This window comes from Bombus vosnesenskii, unplaced genomic scaffold (assembly GCF_011952255.1).
Source record: "Bombus vosnesenskii isolate JDL3184/JDL3185 unplaced genomic scaffold, Bvos_JDL3184-5_v1.1 scf7180000013272, whole genome shotgun sequence".
NCBI classification, from domain to species: domain Eukaryota; kingdom Metazoa; phylum Arthropoda; class Insecta; order Hymenoptera; family Apidae; genus Bombus; species Bombus vosnesenskii.
The window spans coordinates 5,697,526-5,713,523 of NW_022882930.1; the positions used below are offsets into that span (position 1 = coordinate 5,697,526).

The 15,998-nt window shown below is 35.4% G+C and overlaps 3 protein-coding genes across 10 annotated transcripts in view; 1 reads left to right on the forward strand and 2 right to left on the reverse strand.

The window, feature by feature from the left end:
• Window positions 1-15,998, forward strand: part of LOC117231403 (calcitonin receptor-like) — a 165,602-nt gene that overhangs the window by 115,222 nt on the left and 34,382 nt on the right. The window lies entirely within an intron of this gene.
• LOC117231397 lies at window positions 742-7,947 on the reverse strand. The gene is made up of 2 exons (XM_033489809.1): window positions 7,506-7,947; window positions 742-5,088 (listed from the first exon to the last, which is right to left on the reverse strand). Exon 2 carries the CDS (start codon window positions 5,061-5,063, stop codon window positions 1,371-1,373), a length of 3,693 nt encoding a protein of 1,230 aa, XP_033345700.1. The 5' UTR covers window positions 5,064-5,088; window positions 7,506-7,947; the 3' UTR covers window positions 742-1,370.
• The window catches only part of LOC117231399 (esterase FE4-like), a 35,444-nt gene continuing 27,975 nt past the window's right edge, over window positions 8,530-15,998 (reverse strand). For both annotated transcript variants that reach the window (XM_033489817.1, XM_033489816.1), the window contains exons 4-8: window positions 14,990-15,192; window positions 13,658-13,814; window positions 11,605-11,931; window positions 9,950-10,094; window positions 8,530-8,855 (exon numbers count right to left, since the gene is read on the reverse strand). In XM_033489817.1, coding sequence (XP_033345708.1) covers window positions 8,693-8,855; window positions 9,950-10,094; window positions 11,605-11,931; window positions 13,658-13,814; window positions 14,990-15,192 — 995 coding nt within the window. In that variant the 3' untranslated portion in view covers window positions 8,530-8,692. The remainder of the gene's footprint in view (window positions 8,856-9,949; window positions 10,095-11,604; window positions 11,932-13,657; window positions 13,815-14,989; window positions 15,193-15,998) is intronic.

The window sequence follows — 15,998 nt, forward strand, 5'->3', positions numbered from 1 at the left end:
GGGGTGATCCTACGCGAAAAAAGAAGTCGAAAATATAGAATAAAAATTTTTCGTTCGAGGCTTTGTTTTCGAGAAAATCGACTTTGAATTTTCGCTCGGTACGCGTGCACGTCTCGTTATAACGGATCTCACTGTATGATAGATAATTGTCTCGATCGACGTTATTTTTTTAATTTTAAAAATTTTTAAATTTTTATTCTATATTTTCGGCTTCTTTCTTCGCGTAGAATCACCCCTTTTCCAACCACCCTGTATATAAATACTAACCATCACTATTCAAAGTATAATATGTGTAGCAGCTTACGGCTAGTTTATTCGCGTGCGAGGTTGCTCAGCCGATGAAATATTGCAATTATTTACAAAGCGGACGACCTCACCGATTCCAATGCCTTTGAAATATATTGTCAGGTACAACATACCGAACAACTTTTCTCTATGTATGTTATCGTCGCTCGGCTTCAGTTTCCGAGAAAGTTTCTGATTCGACGACACGTATGATTTTAATAATCGAATAAAAGCTTTCTTTGGTATTATGACGCAAATGTTTTCAATTTCGAGCAACGATATTATTATAACATAAAGCTTAATATGAATTGTATCTGTCTCACTATTCAATACCTTAACGTATTCGCAGTAACGTCATCGGTCGCCTCACAGCGAGTAATATCGCTTTTTTGGAAGAATTGTTTACGGTCTACGTGGAAATGGTGGAAAATAGAAATGGGAAATGAAAAACTTAAATCGTTATCATATTAACTGTTGTTATTACGTTAATTACATAAATTTATTACAGAGTCTTGAATTCTTTTTATTTATAACATCTTGTAAATCTGTAAATTTCAGGCTATATAACACGATAAAATTCCTATATAAATACGGTAGAATTCCAATAAAAAAGAAAAACTACGCAACGTATTGGTGCAATACTTTATTACATGGCTCGTATGCGTACTATGACATCGAATGCATAATTAAATGCACGTAACGTTCCGAGACTCGTATCACAATGGTATTTTCTTAAATAGTATCTTTGAGCGTCTTCGCGTGCTTAAAATTTCTATATGTACAATATAAAAAATACATCTGACAAACAAATAAATCTCGTGAGCTTCACACGAGCTTTCACAGTCTAACGATCTATCTAATCGCTGAAATTGCGTCGCATCGTTCTCTAACTCGTATCGACAAGCATAAAAATCCATCGTTCGATCAACTACCCAATAACCATTTATCGCGAAAATCACAATCGTTCGTCCATTGTGTGTCTTTCGTTCTACTCCATCGAATAAAATGTAAAATACGAACAGCAATTGCACACGCGATTAGTAACTGGCAACCAACGATCAATACCGAACCATTGACCGTCCTTTTCAGACCGAATTCGATAAATCTATCTTAAAGTTGTTCAAATTTGTTTTATTAATAATTTCACAGATCATGGCCCTGACCGCCGGAAGCTTACTTTGCATTAACTTTATTAAGATCCCATCGCGTCTGATAGTCGTTTCCTGATACTCCTTCGATCCCTGATACTCGTTACAGGTATCGATATCTTCGATACTTGTTACTTCGTTCGATTCCTGATACTCGTTTATATTAATGGAGTACATCAGTTGCACTGCCATTAGCATAGATGGGACGCTGTTGGTTTCTATCAATCCCTCGATTATCCCTAAATCGATCTCGATTTTATTGTAACACTCGAACGGATTCGATACCGGCATATTCCGTAAAATATCAGTCATGAAAAATACAAAATGCGGCGAGAATATCTTAATCAAATCACACAACGTTTGGCCCACATTTAATCCGTATTGCACTGGCGTGCTCGAAGTAAGTTGCGCCCTCGAAAATGTTAATTGCAAGTACGATGTGGGGTCCATCAGAGGATGAAGAGTGGATATAAACATCGACAATATTTCATCGACTAACCGTATCTTATTTTCCGAACACGAGACCGTGTGCATGACGGTATCTACGAACCTACGAAGAGAAAGGTTCGTTGATAAAAGATGGGCATTTTTGGCATTAGGGAGGCTGTAACTACGCGTGATGGCCTCCCCAAGCAAACTGGAGAAGATCTTCAATCGACCGTCGAATTTTTTCCCCTCTGGGAGCAACACAACTCTAACCACAAACTCGTTTAAACTGTTGGAGATAGACAGATTTTGGTGGAAGAGATATCTTTGAATGAGGAATTTGATGAAATTTTCGGCTAGAAGATTGCAAATACCTACGTCTATGAAGCTCAACATCGTACTCGTATACTGCGCAACCTTATCGCTATGGAGACCAAGCCTCTCAAGTGTGTCGATCATGTTTAAGGTTTGTTTAATAAAATCGACCACGTAATGGTCGGGAAGCGATTTGATCATTGTAAGTAGCACGGGGCAGACTTTTTCATCTCGCAGTGTGAGCGAGGAGATCATTTGAGAGAACAATAGCCATGTAGGGATTTCTGGTTCTTTCTGGAACAATTGTGCGATTATGAAGAATATGACTTCACGGATAGACTGATTCTTTTCGATCTTCCATTGCGTTTGGAAGAAGTTGAGTAAGTGACTACGGGACGCCACGATACGCATCAATTTCATCCCGTGTTTCCGAACGGTTGATTTCTGATTGGATAACATTCTAGCAAAAGGTATCACATCCATTACATTCGTTCTTCTACAAACGTTTACCAAAGCAGTTAGGGCCAGTGGTAGGTAGTCCCCTTGGCACAATCTATTCAACATTGTCAGAGGCACCGGTGGATTTGCGAGTTTGATGCCATATACAAGGTGTCGAATGAAATGGTAACTAATTCTTGCACCTGTTTGATGAATATTCAGCGTCTTGTTCGTTGGGATCAACGGTTCTATGATATTTGAGAACGTTTCTCCGTAAACGAGAATGCTTAAGATATCTAAACAGATCTCTTCCTTTTTTTCAGTCAGATCTTGAAGACACTGTTCAGCGAATTTAATTGGAATCTCCTTGTACCAACGTATAGCCTTGATGAAGAGTTTCGTGTGCCTTTCCTTCCAGTTATCCTTGCAAGCGTTTAGATATTCCTTCCAATGATCCAGAATTTCTTGCGGGTTTCTCTTCAAAAGTTTTAAAGCCTCGCTTAGTTCTATCTTTTTGGTTCTTGGCCAAAAACGCTCGTATAGATCCGTTTCGTATTTCATGAACATATCCTGAAAATCTAGAACTGCATAAATGTCACTCTGTTTGGGCGTAGATAAAATTTCCTCTATCGCTTTCAGCAACCATGGATAGTTTTTGACCGCCATGCGTTCTACGCGAGAAGCTTTGTTCACGTGGACCTGGTTATAATAATAAATCGAAGAACAGAGATTGGAAAGGATTTCAGCTCTGCCTTGCTTCCAGGGAGTCTGGTCTGAATTATATTTTTGTGAAACGATGTTTAGGCAATCCTCCAGACACATTCTCTCGTAGTTGTGATACTTCTGAAGAATATTCCAGTGGCCTCTGCATCTCGTAGTCCTTAAATCTACCAGCATATCAATTAACTCACGAAACGGTTGATTCTGATTTATTTTATAGTGAATAGCAGCTTCTACCATCTTCACGCCGACGTTATTCAAGAACAACTCCTTTTTCACATAAGCACGTACTATCATGTCAATTAATATCGTCCAATAATCCTCACCCATTTGAGGAAGATCATAGAGTTTCAACAAAGTCTTGAACACCTCGTATAGGAACCAAGGTTGCTCATTATAGTGCCTGTCCTTCAAATACGTCAAGACTTTTATCAGTGCCAGATCATCGTTGTTTATCTTGCAAGAATGGATCATTCTACAAGCTAGACGCATTCTATGTTCCATTTCTGAGGTTTTACAAATTTCATTTCTGAACAGTGTTAACGAATCTTCAATAGCTAAAAAACACTCCCACGTAACTGTACTTTTGCTTTTCTTGTAGTCTTCAATTTCAGCGCGCAATTTGATCTTCGCCTGATTGATTCGATCCCTGGGATGCAATATTTCCAATAAATTAGCAGTTACCTTCTTCGAATCGTCCAAAATACAGCTATTATATACTTGCTGATAAGTTCTCAAGAAAAGCTCCGTCTTTCTATCCTGTCGATAGTACTTCAAATAATTCAACATGTTATCAGTGTTAAAGTCTTTGACATTATCCGGTAATAGTTTTGGAAATATAATCTCCATGTAGTTGTCGTCGATACTCTTCAGAGGAAGCATCGTAATGTACAACTTGGCGTTTCGCTCCAGGTATTCTTTGCCATTCTTCAGGAACGCTTCGACGCTCTTGTTGCTCAGAAGTATTTTTGGTGGATCTTCCTCGTGCATCTCGCATAGTTCTGCAAACGACTCTATTCGTGTCTTGACCAATCCCACCAGACAGTCAGTAAAATCATGGATATTCACCGAAGGAACTCTTCTCGCGCAGGGGTAGTTTGTCGGCTTGCTCAGTCGAAGATAGCGCACGACGAAGTCTGGATTCTTGCGGAAGAACAGTTTAACCATGTTTCGTCTTAGTACCATCCTCTTTTCTAGAATAATGTTATATACAAAAGTTTCACTGCATGCTAATAGCAAAGGTAAGGCGTGCTCTAGACCGTAAAACGAGTCTATTGATAAAAAGAATTTTTCAGCGAGGCTAGAGTTCCTGGGTGCTAAGTGCAAGGCCAAAGCTTTGATGATCCGCGTTCTAGTGTTCAAAGAAACGTATGGAAATAAATTTTCGAAAAAATATTCAGTATTAGTGATACTTTCGTTGGTACCATTGAAGAAGTTTTTGGCTTTCAAGGCTTTGTTCACGATCAATTTGTCTTCCGATTTTAGAGCTTCTGCTATAGCCTCATAAGTGCTCTGATTCTTGGGATCTTTCTTGTTTAATATTATGGCTGCCTGAATTTGTACCAGAGGTACAAGAGGTTTTGGGATTTTCTCATACTCGACTACATCTTCCAGATTGTCGGACACGGATAGCTGTTGCTTCACGAAGTCCGCTATCCATTTTAACTTCTCACCAGAGGTGTCGCCGGGAATTGATTGAATAGCATCCAAATAAGGGGTCGGCGTAGCCATCTTGGTCCGGGCTGAGTCCTAGATGCTATTGAGAATAACGTTTATTATTATCATAAAAACGAGTAGTTATATGAAAAATGGGAATAATGGGTAAAAAGATATTCCTTCTTTTTCGTTTGAGAAACAAATGAATTTTCTTGTGGAAATTAACCGCTTGTTTCGTAGTATTGAATCACACTTGTGCCAAGGATCGTAGTTAGCGAAAAATTCTATTACAACTAACGATAAGTTTGAATTGTAATTTCAACTTCAATTCTTTACACTTTAAAGTGAGGACTATTCAATGTAAATTATCTGATCAAGGTAGGCTATCGCTACTATACAATATTTTATTGTATTAATTAAACCAAAAGTGAAAGAATTTTATAAATTGATAAATTGATGTGTTATTCCTGAAATTTTTACTCAAACATAGCCTTCCTTTAGAATCAGATTATAAACTTTTTGTTTCTTTTGAAGATTTCACGTGTTCTTTCGCATGTTTTGCCTTCTTTCGTGAAAAGTCAATACTTGGATCTCTATCATAAATTGATAGAATGTTAATAACTATATTTTTACGTACGTAGAGGAACCTATTGCGTCAATCACATATTTTCTCCTTAACAATTAGCGACATTTATGACTTTTAAATAGGTAATAGCAATGTTTTGTAAATGTATTACGACAATTATCCTATTTCGCAACAAACGTTCTGTATTTTTACTCATTAACCTCTTCCCGTGCCATTTAGTTCGACGAAACAGGTCAGACTGATGTTCGTAAACAGGAACTAACATCCAGTCACGATCGTAACGGGTAAAAAAACAGTCCGTGAGTTTGGTTTGATCCAAGTATCTGGTCGCGAGTCAGACTCGCGATATTCATGTTTGGGCCAAAATCTTCATCGCGAGTCTGACTCGCTAAAGTACGGGAAGGGGTTAATAAGGTAAATGGACTCTCTTGCAACTGATCAAGGATAAGGAAATAAAAGAATCACTACTTTTCATCTCCTTATAGTCCCTATTTTTTTTCCTTTCTGTAACAACTTTGTGATAGAAGGATGATTGTAAAGAAATCTATAAAACATTCCATCTGCTTCTAGAAGATTTAATCGTATTTCAGGGTAAATGTGAATATTCATTTTCAGCATAGAAAAAGCCTCTTCTTTTGCTGCTTTTAGTCGACAGTTGAATGGAAATTGATTTAAGTTTATTCGATGTGCACGCGTTCAACGAGAAATAACATGTTTTATTCAGAATTGATTAAGATCTCGTTTACTACATACATAGAGTAGATACTTCCTCTATAAGAATAATTACGTCACGCTAATACATGTACGTTGAATGACTCATGCAAGGTGTTGTGATTTGTTTGTTCTATTGATAAAAGTTATTAGCCTTTAAAAAGCTATTACATATTGTTTTATCTGTTACTTTTACGCCAGGTAATCGATGTTGATTAGCATACGAATATCGTGGATTAATATGCGATACGTTTTCGATAATGTGATAATGCTTCTGGATAGTGAATAGTTTATTTTCTTTTTTAATTTATATTGTTAGGTTTTAGAAAGTTTTGTATTACGATTGATATGAATAAATGAGAGCAATGTAAAACTTTCGAGTTGTTTTTGATGCATGAAATTATAGATAGAAACAAATCTTTTGTCCTTTAAACGATAATATATATATTGTTATTCCTTCTAAAAGATTAAAAGATGAAGATTGAGAATGTTCGTGTCGTTTAAGAAAAAATATTTTGCTTAAACGTAAATATCTTGAAGTAAGTTGATCCGTTCTTATTTATGTGTGTAACGATTTAACGATATTATCCCCTATTTATTAGTAAAGCGATTTAAATTCTGTGAGAAACAAAAGGTGACGTCCTTGAACAAGAAGTTTAAAAATGTACTGGAGCAAAAGAAGAAAACTGACAAAAGCGGAAAAACAAAATACAAGAAAAAGAAACCGTTTATCGCATATTAGATAAAATATTCACATGTAATGCTGCCCGTCAAAGGTTGTAAACGTTTTTCACACATATTTCTAGAGAATACAAGTATTTACGGAAATCTCGTATCCAGCTATAAGAAAGAAGGTCTATACAATATATTAACACTAACATGTTTACCATACAAAAAATCCCGAATGATCTTGAGTTCTCCAAAATAAAGAAAATAATTTTATCTCTCGTAATCAAGCATTTCCAAGAAAAACAGTTTCTACGTGCTTATCGTTCTCTCTCTCTCTCTCTCTCTCTCTCTCTCTCCTTTCGGTTACCAATTCTGAAAAAAACAGTTGCAACTGCCCTGTTTACGGTCCACCCTATATAGGAAATATCTCGCGAAATTATTCTTAACGCTCCTGAAAGCCGTGGATGAGGTAATAATTGAATAATACGCGAAGACATTACGTATCGTCGTTTACATGGCTGATAACTAAACAACAAGATGTCTGTGTATACCTTTATCTATCTTGGCGATGATGACCGATGAAGGAAGCCGAGAGAGCGGCAATCGTAGATCGAAACCGGTGTAAATTTTGTCGAGCGATTTTCCAGTACAATGATCTGCGGAACACTGAGAATTTACCCGTAAAGATGCGATTTCGGTTATTCACGCGGGGATTTTTAACTGTCCATAATTCCGGTGGTGCAGGTGCGATGAGAAGTTCGCGACAAAACAAGGAATCTCGCTACGAAACGAAGCCAGGTCAGCGTTGACTAATCTCAAACGTCACTCGCGTGTTTATACGGCGAACTTAGGTTAGGTTAGAACTGCGAGAACGAGCGAATTCGCACAGAGCGCCGATTCGTCGCATTAGGGCTGATCTATAAGTGTATATTTTTATTCGAACGTATTTATTTGGTGATTCAGTTAGGTCTCGTTTAAGTTTTCGTGCAACTTTTGCGATAAAATTTGAAAGAATCGCACGATTGGCATAGTTGGAAGAATTTTGCCGCATGGATGATTCTGCGCATGCGCAGTTATATATATAAGCGTGCGCCGTGCTTCCAGAGTCTTATAAGTCCACGAGTACTTCTGGCAGCAAGCCGGCGATGAGCGTTCAAGCAACAGTCGACTTTGTGCTGTCAACGAGTAAACATTACGATTTATTATTGAATAGATGTTGAATAGAATTAGTATTTTGGAAAGTAGACAAATTTTGTACAGGTTATCGCATAATATGTGGCGGATATTCGTAGGATGAATTCTAGACATTAAAAACGATGAAAGAAGTTGGACTACAAAAATGTCGTTTTCAACCCCGTAAATATTCACCATATATTTTGTGACATTCTGTATAACTATTATAATTCTCTTCGTGGTTTAAAGTATTCGAATATTGTTCTAATAAAGGATAGTAGATATAGTAATTCATGCAGTAGTTAGTAATATTTATAGATTAAAGCATTTTCGTTTCATTAAATAATTAAAGTTATTTGAGGAATAATAATTCGGATGGTAAGGAAGAAAGTATTAACATAGTTCGTAAAAAAGTATTTTATTTTTGCATCAAAAATAATACACGTGCGAATATTCATGAATATAATAATGAATATAAAATATCTCAAATGTTGGTTTATCGACGAGATAGGCCTGCTATCTTAATGTTTGATCCTTTATAAATGTTAAATCATACGATCGAATGTTACAATTTGTTTTTGATTTTCTTCCAATCGAATCTCTGTCCCTCTTTACTGCAACTTTCCATTTTGAGCGTCTTGTTAATATTCATATAAATATACCTATCTCCTTGAGTGACTGGTTGCCAAATCGTTGGAATCAACTCTGTGGTCTTTGGTGTTGGATTCCTTCAATGAGAACAAAAATTTCCTTTCTCAACTCTGCTGTATCGATTTTCGATAATGTCGTAACGAGTACGTATGCTAACGTTAGTTCCACGATATAGCACATTTTTAACAAACTTTAGAGCTATTTCACGTACACGGACATACATATCGCCGTTCCAGCACAATGACAACGTAACCGCAAGTTTGAAAATTTTGAAATAAATTCGTTACTAGATATATCTAAGATCTCTAATCTTTTCACTGTAAAAGCAGCTAAAAGTTTCATGATCTTCCGAACATTTCTGTCCACTAGATGGCAGTAACCTCGTTATTGAAATATTTGTGTTGACTACCGTATCTCATAGCAATAACGACGTAAGCGTTAGTTGCGTCGCAGACACGCTTAAAAGTAACTAAAAGGCGCAAACAACGTTGCTTATCGCGACACTACGAAACGTTTTCTCCATTATTTAATTATAAATTTTAATGAATTTTTGGTTTTATTCTTCCCCTGACAAATCACTTTTTTACAGTTGCATGGAACTCTACACTAAAATGACGATATGTATAGCCCGATACAAGTACGAGATAACCGTCCGGAACTAAAACCTAGAAACATATCCATGCGAGAAGTATTCATTCAATTGCGTAGCCGTGCATTTATTATTTCCCTTTTTAATTAATATATCTTTTTGTTTCAAACACACGTTTCTCAACGATATTCAAGCTCGACGTTTCTTTTTTGATTTTTACATCCATGTATGACTAAAAAACGAAAAGAAAACATTGGCTTCGTCTCATTAATAACCCAAGAGGAAAGAACAAAGTTCCGATATTCTTATTTATATTTTCAATTTTTTATTTCTTACTTTTATATCTCTGGCTACCCTATGACGATGGAAAAATTTAAATGAAAGTATGTGATACGTTTATTATCATCGTGTAGTTTCCGCGCGAATTATTCGTTCGCAAAATTATCATCGCGGTAATTATACATTTCGGAAGAATCGCCAATGCTCCTATCGTTGTAGTATACATGAGTATTCGGCATCTGTATGCTTCTCCATGCGAGAGAAATATTGGACAATAAATTTGCAAGATAGGAAAACACGTACCCAGTTTTTGCGAAGTCTGTCCACATCTGAGTGAAGCACTCCATCATTCGGTACATCTCGCTTCCAACTTCGAATGGTTCTATGCCCATTGTTTTCCTTAAATTCGCATAGAACAAGTACTGCAACTCTTCCGCGTGTGTCGCTCCTATAAATGACCAAAAAGAAAGTTACATTTCTCCAACTGCTCTGAACGACAGTCTAAAATCATGTTCTGAAACTTCTACAAGCAAAAAGTTCAAATTGATGGCTTGGTCGGTACGGCAGTCTGATTTCGACGACTCTTTACGGTTGACGTTATTAGGGGCAACTGCTGAACATCGTTAAAGACTGAGGCGCACTGTTAAGCGTGTAACAACGTAAACAGACGTTCATTCGCTTCAGCTTTGGTGGATACTCGAATCTTTGATCAAAGATTCCAAGCTTACACTTGGAAGACTTCGATCTCAACCATAGGAACTTGGATACGTTAAGTACGTTGGGTCGAAAGTTTCGAACGACTTTTCCAGTTGTATCTATTTACATTTACCGAATCTCTTGCTAATTTCGTTATCTGTTCGAAGTTGATACTGTTAATATTTCATTAGTGACGAAGATTACTCATGAAATATTAATAGTAATTTAACTATACTATTAATTGACTATTAAATTATTGAATTTCTATTTATCTTAATCTATTTTTTATTAATTATTAAATACTATTAATTAACTATAGTAATTTAATTTAGCTATTAATATTACATTAGTAATTTTCGTCACTTCGGTAAATTTTTGATTCGAGACATTTTCAACGTAGCGGAATTCTAAGCTGTCATTTGTCCAAATTCTTCGATTTTATGATTCACGTTACTATGGAATAGGATGCCTAATTTTTGGTAAAAAAATAGATTATGAAAATTGTTATGTAAATTTTGTGTGAGAGCTGATTGCATTTCTTGTATTCTTTAACTTTGGAATACCTTATTTTCATGTTATATTCGTATTAGATTCGTCTCTTGCTCTTGAATACGTAGAGAAATACAGTGAAGTGTATTTTGTAAGTTGGTAAATAATATGCTTTACGTGTTATTTTCATATTTTATTTGAAATCTTTGTTAGTAACGCGTTGAGAAAACGTTACTCCTTGTGTCGATCAAGATATTTGACACTCTAAAAAATCATAAACAACCAGAATCGAAATAAGCATTATCAGTTAACAAAAAAATATGCAAAAAGAGCATTAACAGAGCATTATCTATGCTTTTTACTACGATACACATTTTTTCTATGTTTCATCATAGTCTATAACATCGCTATAATAATATCATCATGAAAAATATAAAATTACTCGATACTCGTTACAAATACAAATTTTTTCCATTAAATAGAAAAAATTTTGGAAGAAACCACTTCACCGATGAATTTCTGAGAGTTTAACAAAAGCTCTATCGTATTTTTATAACGGAAGAAAACATTTAAAAAACATAGAACGATCATTCATCAAAATAAGAGTAAGCTATTTGGGTAAAGGAAATTATGTTTCTTTTTCCTATTTCTGCATCTTTTTTTTTTTTTTTTTTCTTATAAAATACATACGACAGAACCTTCTTGGTCACACGATCGATAATAATCCGAGGATTTAAAAGCATATTAGAAATTGTAATTAAAATATGAAATACCTGGCAGAGTAATATTAAACGTCGCCTTCATTAGCGAGTGTTCTGGGTCGTAAGTGAACTTGTAAAAATACGTAGGGTGGTTGTTCCTTTCCATCTGGATATTGACAACCTCGTGAATACCCTGAAGGAACATCACGTCGCTCAAATAATTTGAATATTTATCCGCCGTTTTCTCGCTAATTGTATCTTCGCCCAGATACAAGCGTTTCACTTCTTTCGAACTGATTCCTTCCCTGTTTAAGTAAATCTTCGTCTCCTCGGGGATTACCAGCTCAAAGTTCTCGTTCACCTCTCGGATAGATTCCGCGGAATTAGTTCCCCGAAATACTGAAAATATTTTTACACCGAGCTTTAACAATAAATTTACCTTCACCAAAAATCTTCCATCTTCTCTCGGATAATTACGATAATTGTCTTTCGTTTTAGTAGATTTCTAAGTTCGAGGATATTAAGCCGACGAATATTACGGTAATTTTGTGAAAATTTCGATTGGAAGTTAACAACCGTTAAGATCGCGGCTGTTATCGTTTCCCTTTGATTTCTAAAGATACGTTTTGTGGAAGTAAAACTTACTTCTCCAAGGTCTAGGGATTTACAGAAACGTTTGTATAGGAATTCTCTTTCGATTTGTACTGTGACTATCGTTTCTTTTAGGTCGAATTAATCCCCCAAGAAACTTCTCTGTGGATTTCTGGACTTAGAGAAATACAGGTTGTCCCAGACTTAAAGTTTGTTAACCCTTTGCACTCCGAATTTTGTTTCAATTTCGTTGCCAGTAGCTCCCAACGCTTTTAGGTGTTTTATTCGAAATCTACTTTAATTAAAAAATAAGACGATTTAAGTAAATAAAGGAAGAAAGAAATTCACTTAAATACCAGTTTTATTCGCACTATTGTTGTATTTTGTAATTTTTAAGCGTATGATATATCTTGAAACAACTTCCAGCATGAAATCCTGCTTTTCTTTCGCGCGTTTCACAAACAAAGGCGGAACTGAAAGAATGTCGAGTGGGACTCGACAAAGGAGCTTCTGAGATAAAAATTGATTTCGAGTCGCACTCGACATAGGAGCGCAAAAGGTTAATAAACGCTTTGTTACAGAGTTACAAACAAATGTTCTATGCGTAAAGTAGATAACGATGCATTTTCCATCACAACGCACGGAAATTGACTGGATTATTGTGTCAGCGTAGTTACGTGTTTGTTTCTTTTATCATCTGGTGATAATCCCCTGTCGTTAATTGTTGTAAAATATAACAACATGGTAAAAATGATTCTTTTAATTCCTCATTGTAAAATGTTTCTCTTGCGCTCCGATACAAGTTTCACGTCAATGAACAATGCAATTATTTACGTTCTACGTTAAGTTCTATAAGGAGAATTTTCTTGAGATTCAATAGCCGCGTCGTTATCCGTTTCACGCGTACGATATTTCTATACAATTTTGTAACAAAGCGCTTATTGATTAACTTTACATAACATTTTTGTCGGCTTTTTCCCTCTGTACAGTAAGCCCTTGCACTTTGGCCATTTAACTTTGGGGTACCCTGTATACAAATACACATACACGTACATATACGTACAGTAGTAGAAAACGCGAAAATAAGAAACAGGCTTAAAAATAGCGCCATTCTTTACAAAAATAAAATTGATTTTCAAATAGTTCAAAGAAAAAGCGACTTCTCATTCGTCTCAGACTAATGTCATACATTTTTATAATATTATTACCCTCTTATTACCTAAGCTTGTAATGGGTGAAAGCCTAACACAAGGATAATACTGATAAATATAAAAAGTAAAAAATAATATGTATAAATAAGAAAGATACAGTTAGCATAATTTCTTATATAAATTCTAATGTAAATTCTTTTGAGGAAAAAGATTATACTGAACAACATCGTTTGAATAACAAAAGAATTAAATGAATAAAGAATTGCATTCGACGTCAATCTAAATTGCAATCTTCCAACGAAATCTTTGAATAACAGAGATTATTAGAACGAGAAGTTACATTAAGAATGTAAAAAATTGCACGAGAAAGAAAATGAACTTACTGCTCAAGAACATGCTTCCCTCGTTTGAATTGAAACCTATAAGAAGAGGTACTTGAATACCTGCTTTAGCCATTACCGCCGGATGTTGAGGCATAAATGGATTTGCAGATTTGTCATCGACGCCTGGTGCAAACATTCCGAATGTAGCGTAACGTTCCTGTAAAAATTCATCGCGAGAACATAAAGAAATATAAAGAAGAATTTCAATTTCTGAAAGGAGAACCTAGAGGAACGGATGTAACAAAAGAAACGGAAGCTGACGAATTTAAATGAGTTTTCTGATGCAAGCAATTTTATCGAAGGTAAAACAACGCGTCGATTTATTATCAATCGAACATCGATGAAATTTACAGTGAAATACATTTTTCCCTCGTACGTAATGTCGACGATCACCAATTATTTCCATCGGAGAGCGTTATATTAATTGTAGAATTAATTGAATATTTTAATAGCGCAATAAAAGATACCTGCCGATATCGAGTAACGATGAAATAATTTTATTATGATTATTGCAAGAAGAATCAATTGATCTCTAACTAAAGCATTTTTACGAAAAACCACCACAGTTAATATACTAAAGAAATAATCTTAAAGAACGAGACAAACGTATTTAAAACGATATTTGTTGGTTGGTTTAAAATATGACAAGGGGAAATATATAAAAGTAGACTTGTAATTTTTAAAAGGTATTTGCAGCACAATATATTCCGCAAATAAATCCACCGAATGTGAAATATATTTACAATTAAGAGGATAAAAATCACACGACTGAAACTGAAACGATTTTGAACAAAGACGAAAGTCGTTTAGTGTAGACAAGGTGGTGGAATAAATTGGCTTCGTAACATCGCTTGTTTTCAGTGGGAGAACCGATTTCGCAATACTTGTTCAAAGTTGTGTCTTTGTTACAATTGATACTTTTTAATCAAACTTCTCGCAACTGGGAAACGGAATCATGTGAATTTGTTTGGGAAATTAGAAACACCGGAGGAATTGGAAGCGTATCGCTGGACCGGTCGGAACTTTCTGCGGTTGTTTCATGTATCTCTCAACTGCTTCTATAACGTTGTTTCTTTACTAAAATAATGTTTGTTTCGTGTTTTCCGAGTTCTGGAATTTACTCAATCTATCGTTTAAATGTTTCCCGTGAATTCCGTGAATTTCGTTCTGCGAAGGAAATATGACCAGCAAGAAAATTTCTAACACACTGTTTTCACAATTGTTATTCATTTTTCATTGAGATTTTAGATCTCGAACCATGTAAATAATTGTTGTTTTGTTTCATAAAACCAGAAAATTTTCTATTTAATGACTACCTTTTGCGAGACTCACCTTTGGCGTGAGAAGCTTAGTTTCGAGATCCACGAGCTTTTTCGCGTCTATCGTCCTCAGGAACTCGACCACAGTCTCAGGATCGGTGGAGGTTTCGCCAAGTTTTGCGGCCAACTGGAATCCGTACTTGCTCGGTTTCTCGCTTATAATGGCCCAAGGATTAAACGCCACTCCGCTCTGTATAATCGCTTTGTGAAACAATCCTGTGCAAACCAAATTAAAACTCTCAATCTTTCCAATGTTTCCGATTTTCAGTGAATCAATGAGTTTTTCGACGAGCGAAGATACAATACGATATACAGAATATTTGTACAGCAGTTTATTCTTACAAAAATATATCCGAGAAGATGGAATATAAATCTTTTATGCTCGATACATTTTCGAATCTGATTTTCTTGGAAGAAAATTTCTTTTCTTATACTCTTTTCTATCTTTTTTTTTTTTTTTTCTTTTTACTTATCTTCATTTGTGCGCAGAACATAGTAAGAATGGGGAGACACGCTACATAACACGGATTTCGATTTTAGGGTAATGGGATAGAAATAACGCGTGATGATACGTTCTCTGAAAAAACGAGCGGAAGGGCACAAGCGAAAATGTTTCGCTTGTTAAAAAAAAAAAAAAAAAAGGAAAAAAACAAAGAACTATATTCGAAGAAAAAAATGGAATTTATGCATGTTACTTTCATTTCGACGGAATAAAAATGTTATTCGCTGGAATTCATTTGATTATGGTAATTTCGAAAATGATGATATTAGATTATATCTCTATGATTTAAAATTAGAATATAATTCTGAATATAATTCTTCTTCGCGTATTTCATCATTTCCCATCGCATTCCTATACTGTAGTATTGAAAAAGGATAGTGTGAAAGAAAAATTCGAAATATTTCGTTCTCAACGTGTCACTTACGCAGCCAGAAATTCGTTTTAAACTTTGCTCTTCTAAGTGTCGTTATTAACGAGAGAAACAAGAACATGGAAATCTGATGTAATTTCGTTTTTCAAA

Coding starts and splice junctions, on each gene's coding strand:
- LOC117231397 (XM_033489809.1), bottom strand. CDS start 5,063: ATGGCTACGCCGACCCCTTATTTGGATGCTATTCAATCAATTCCCGGC.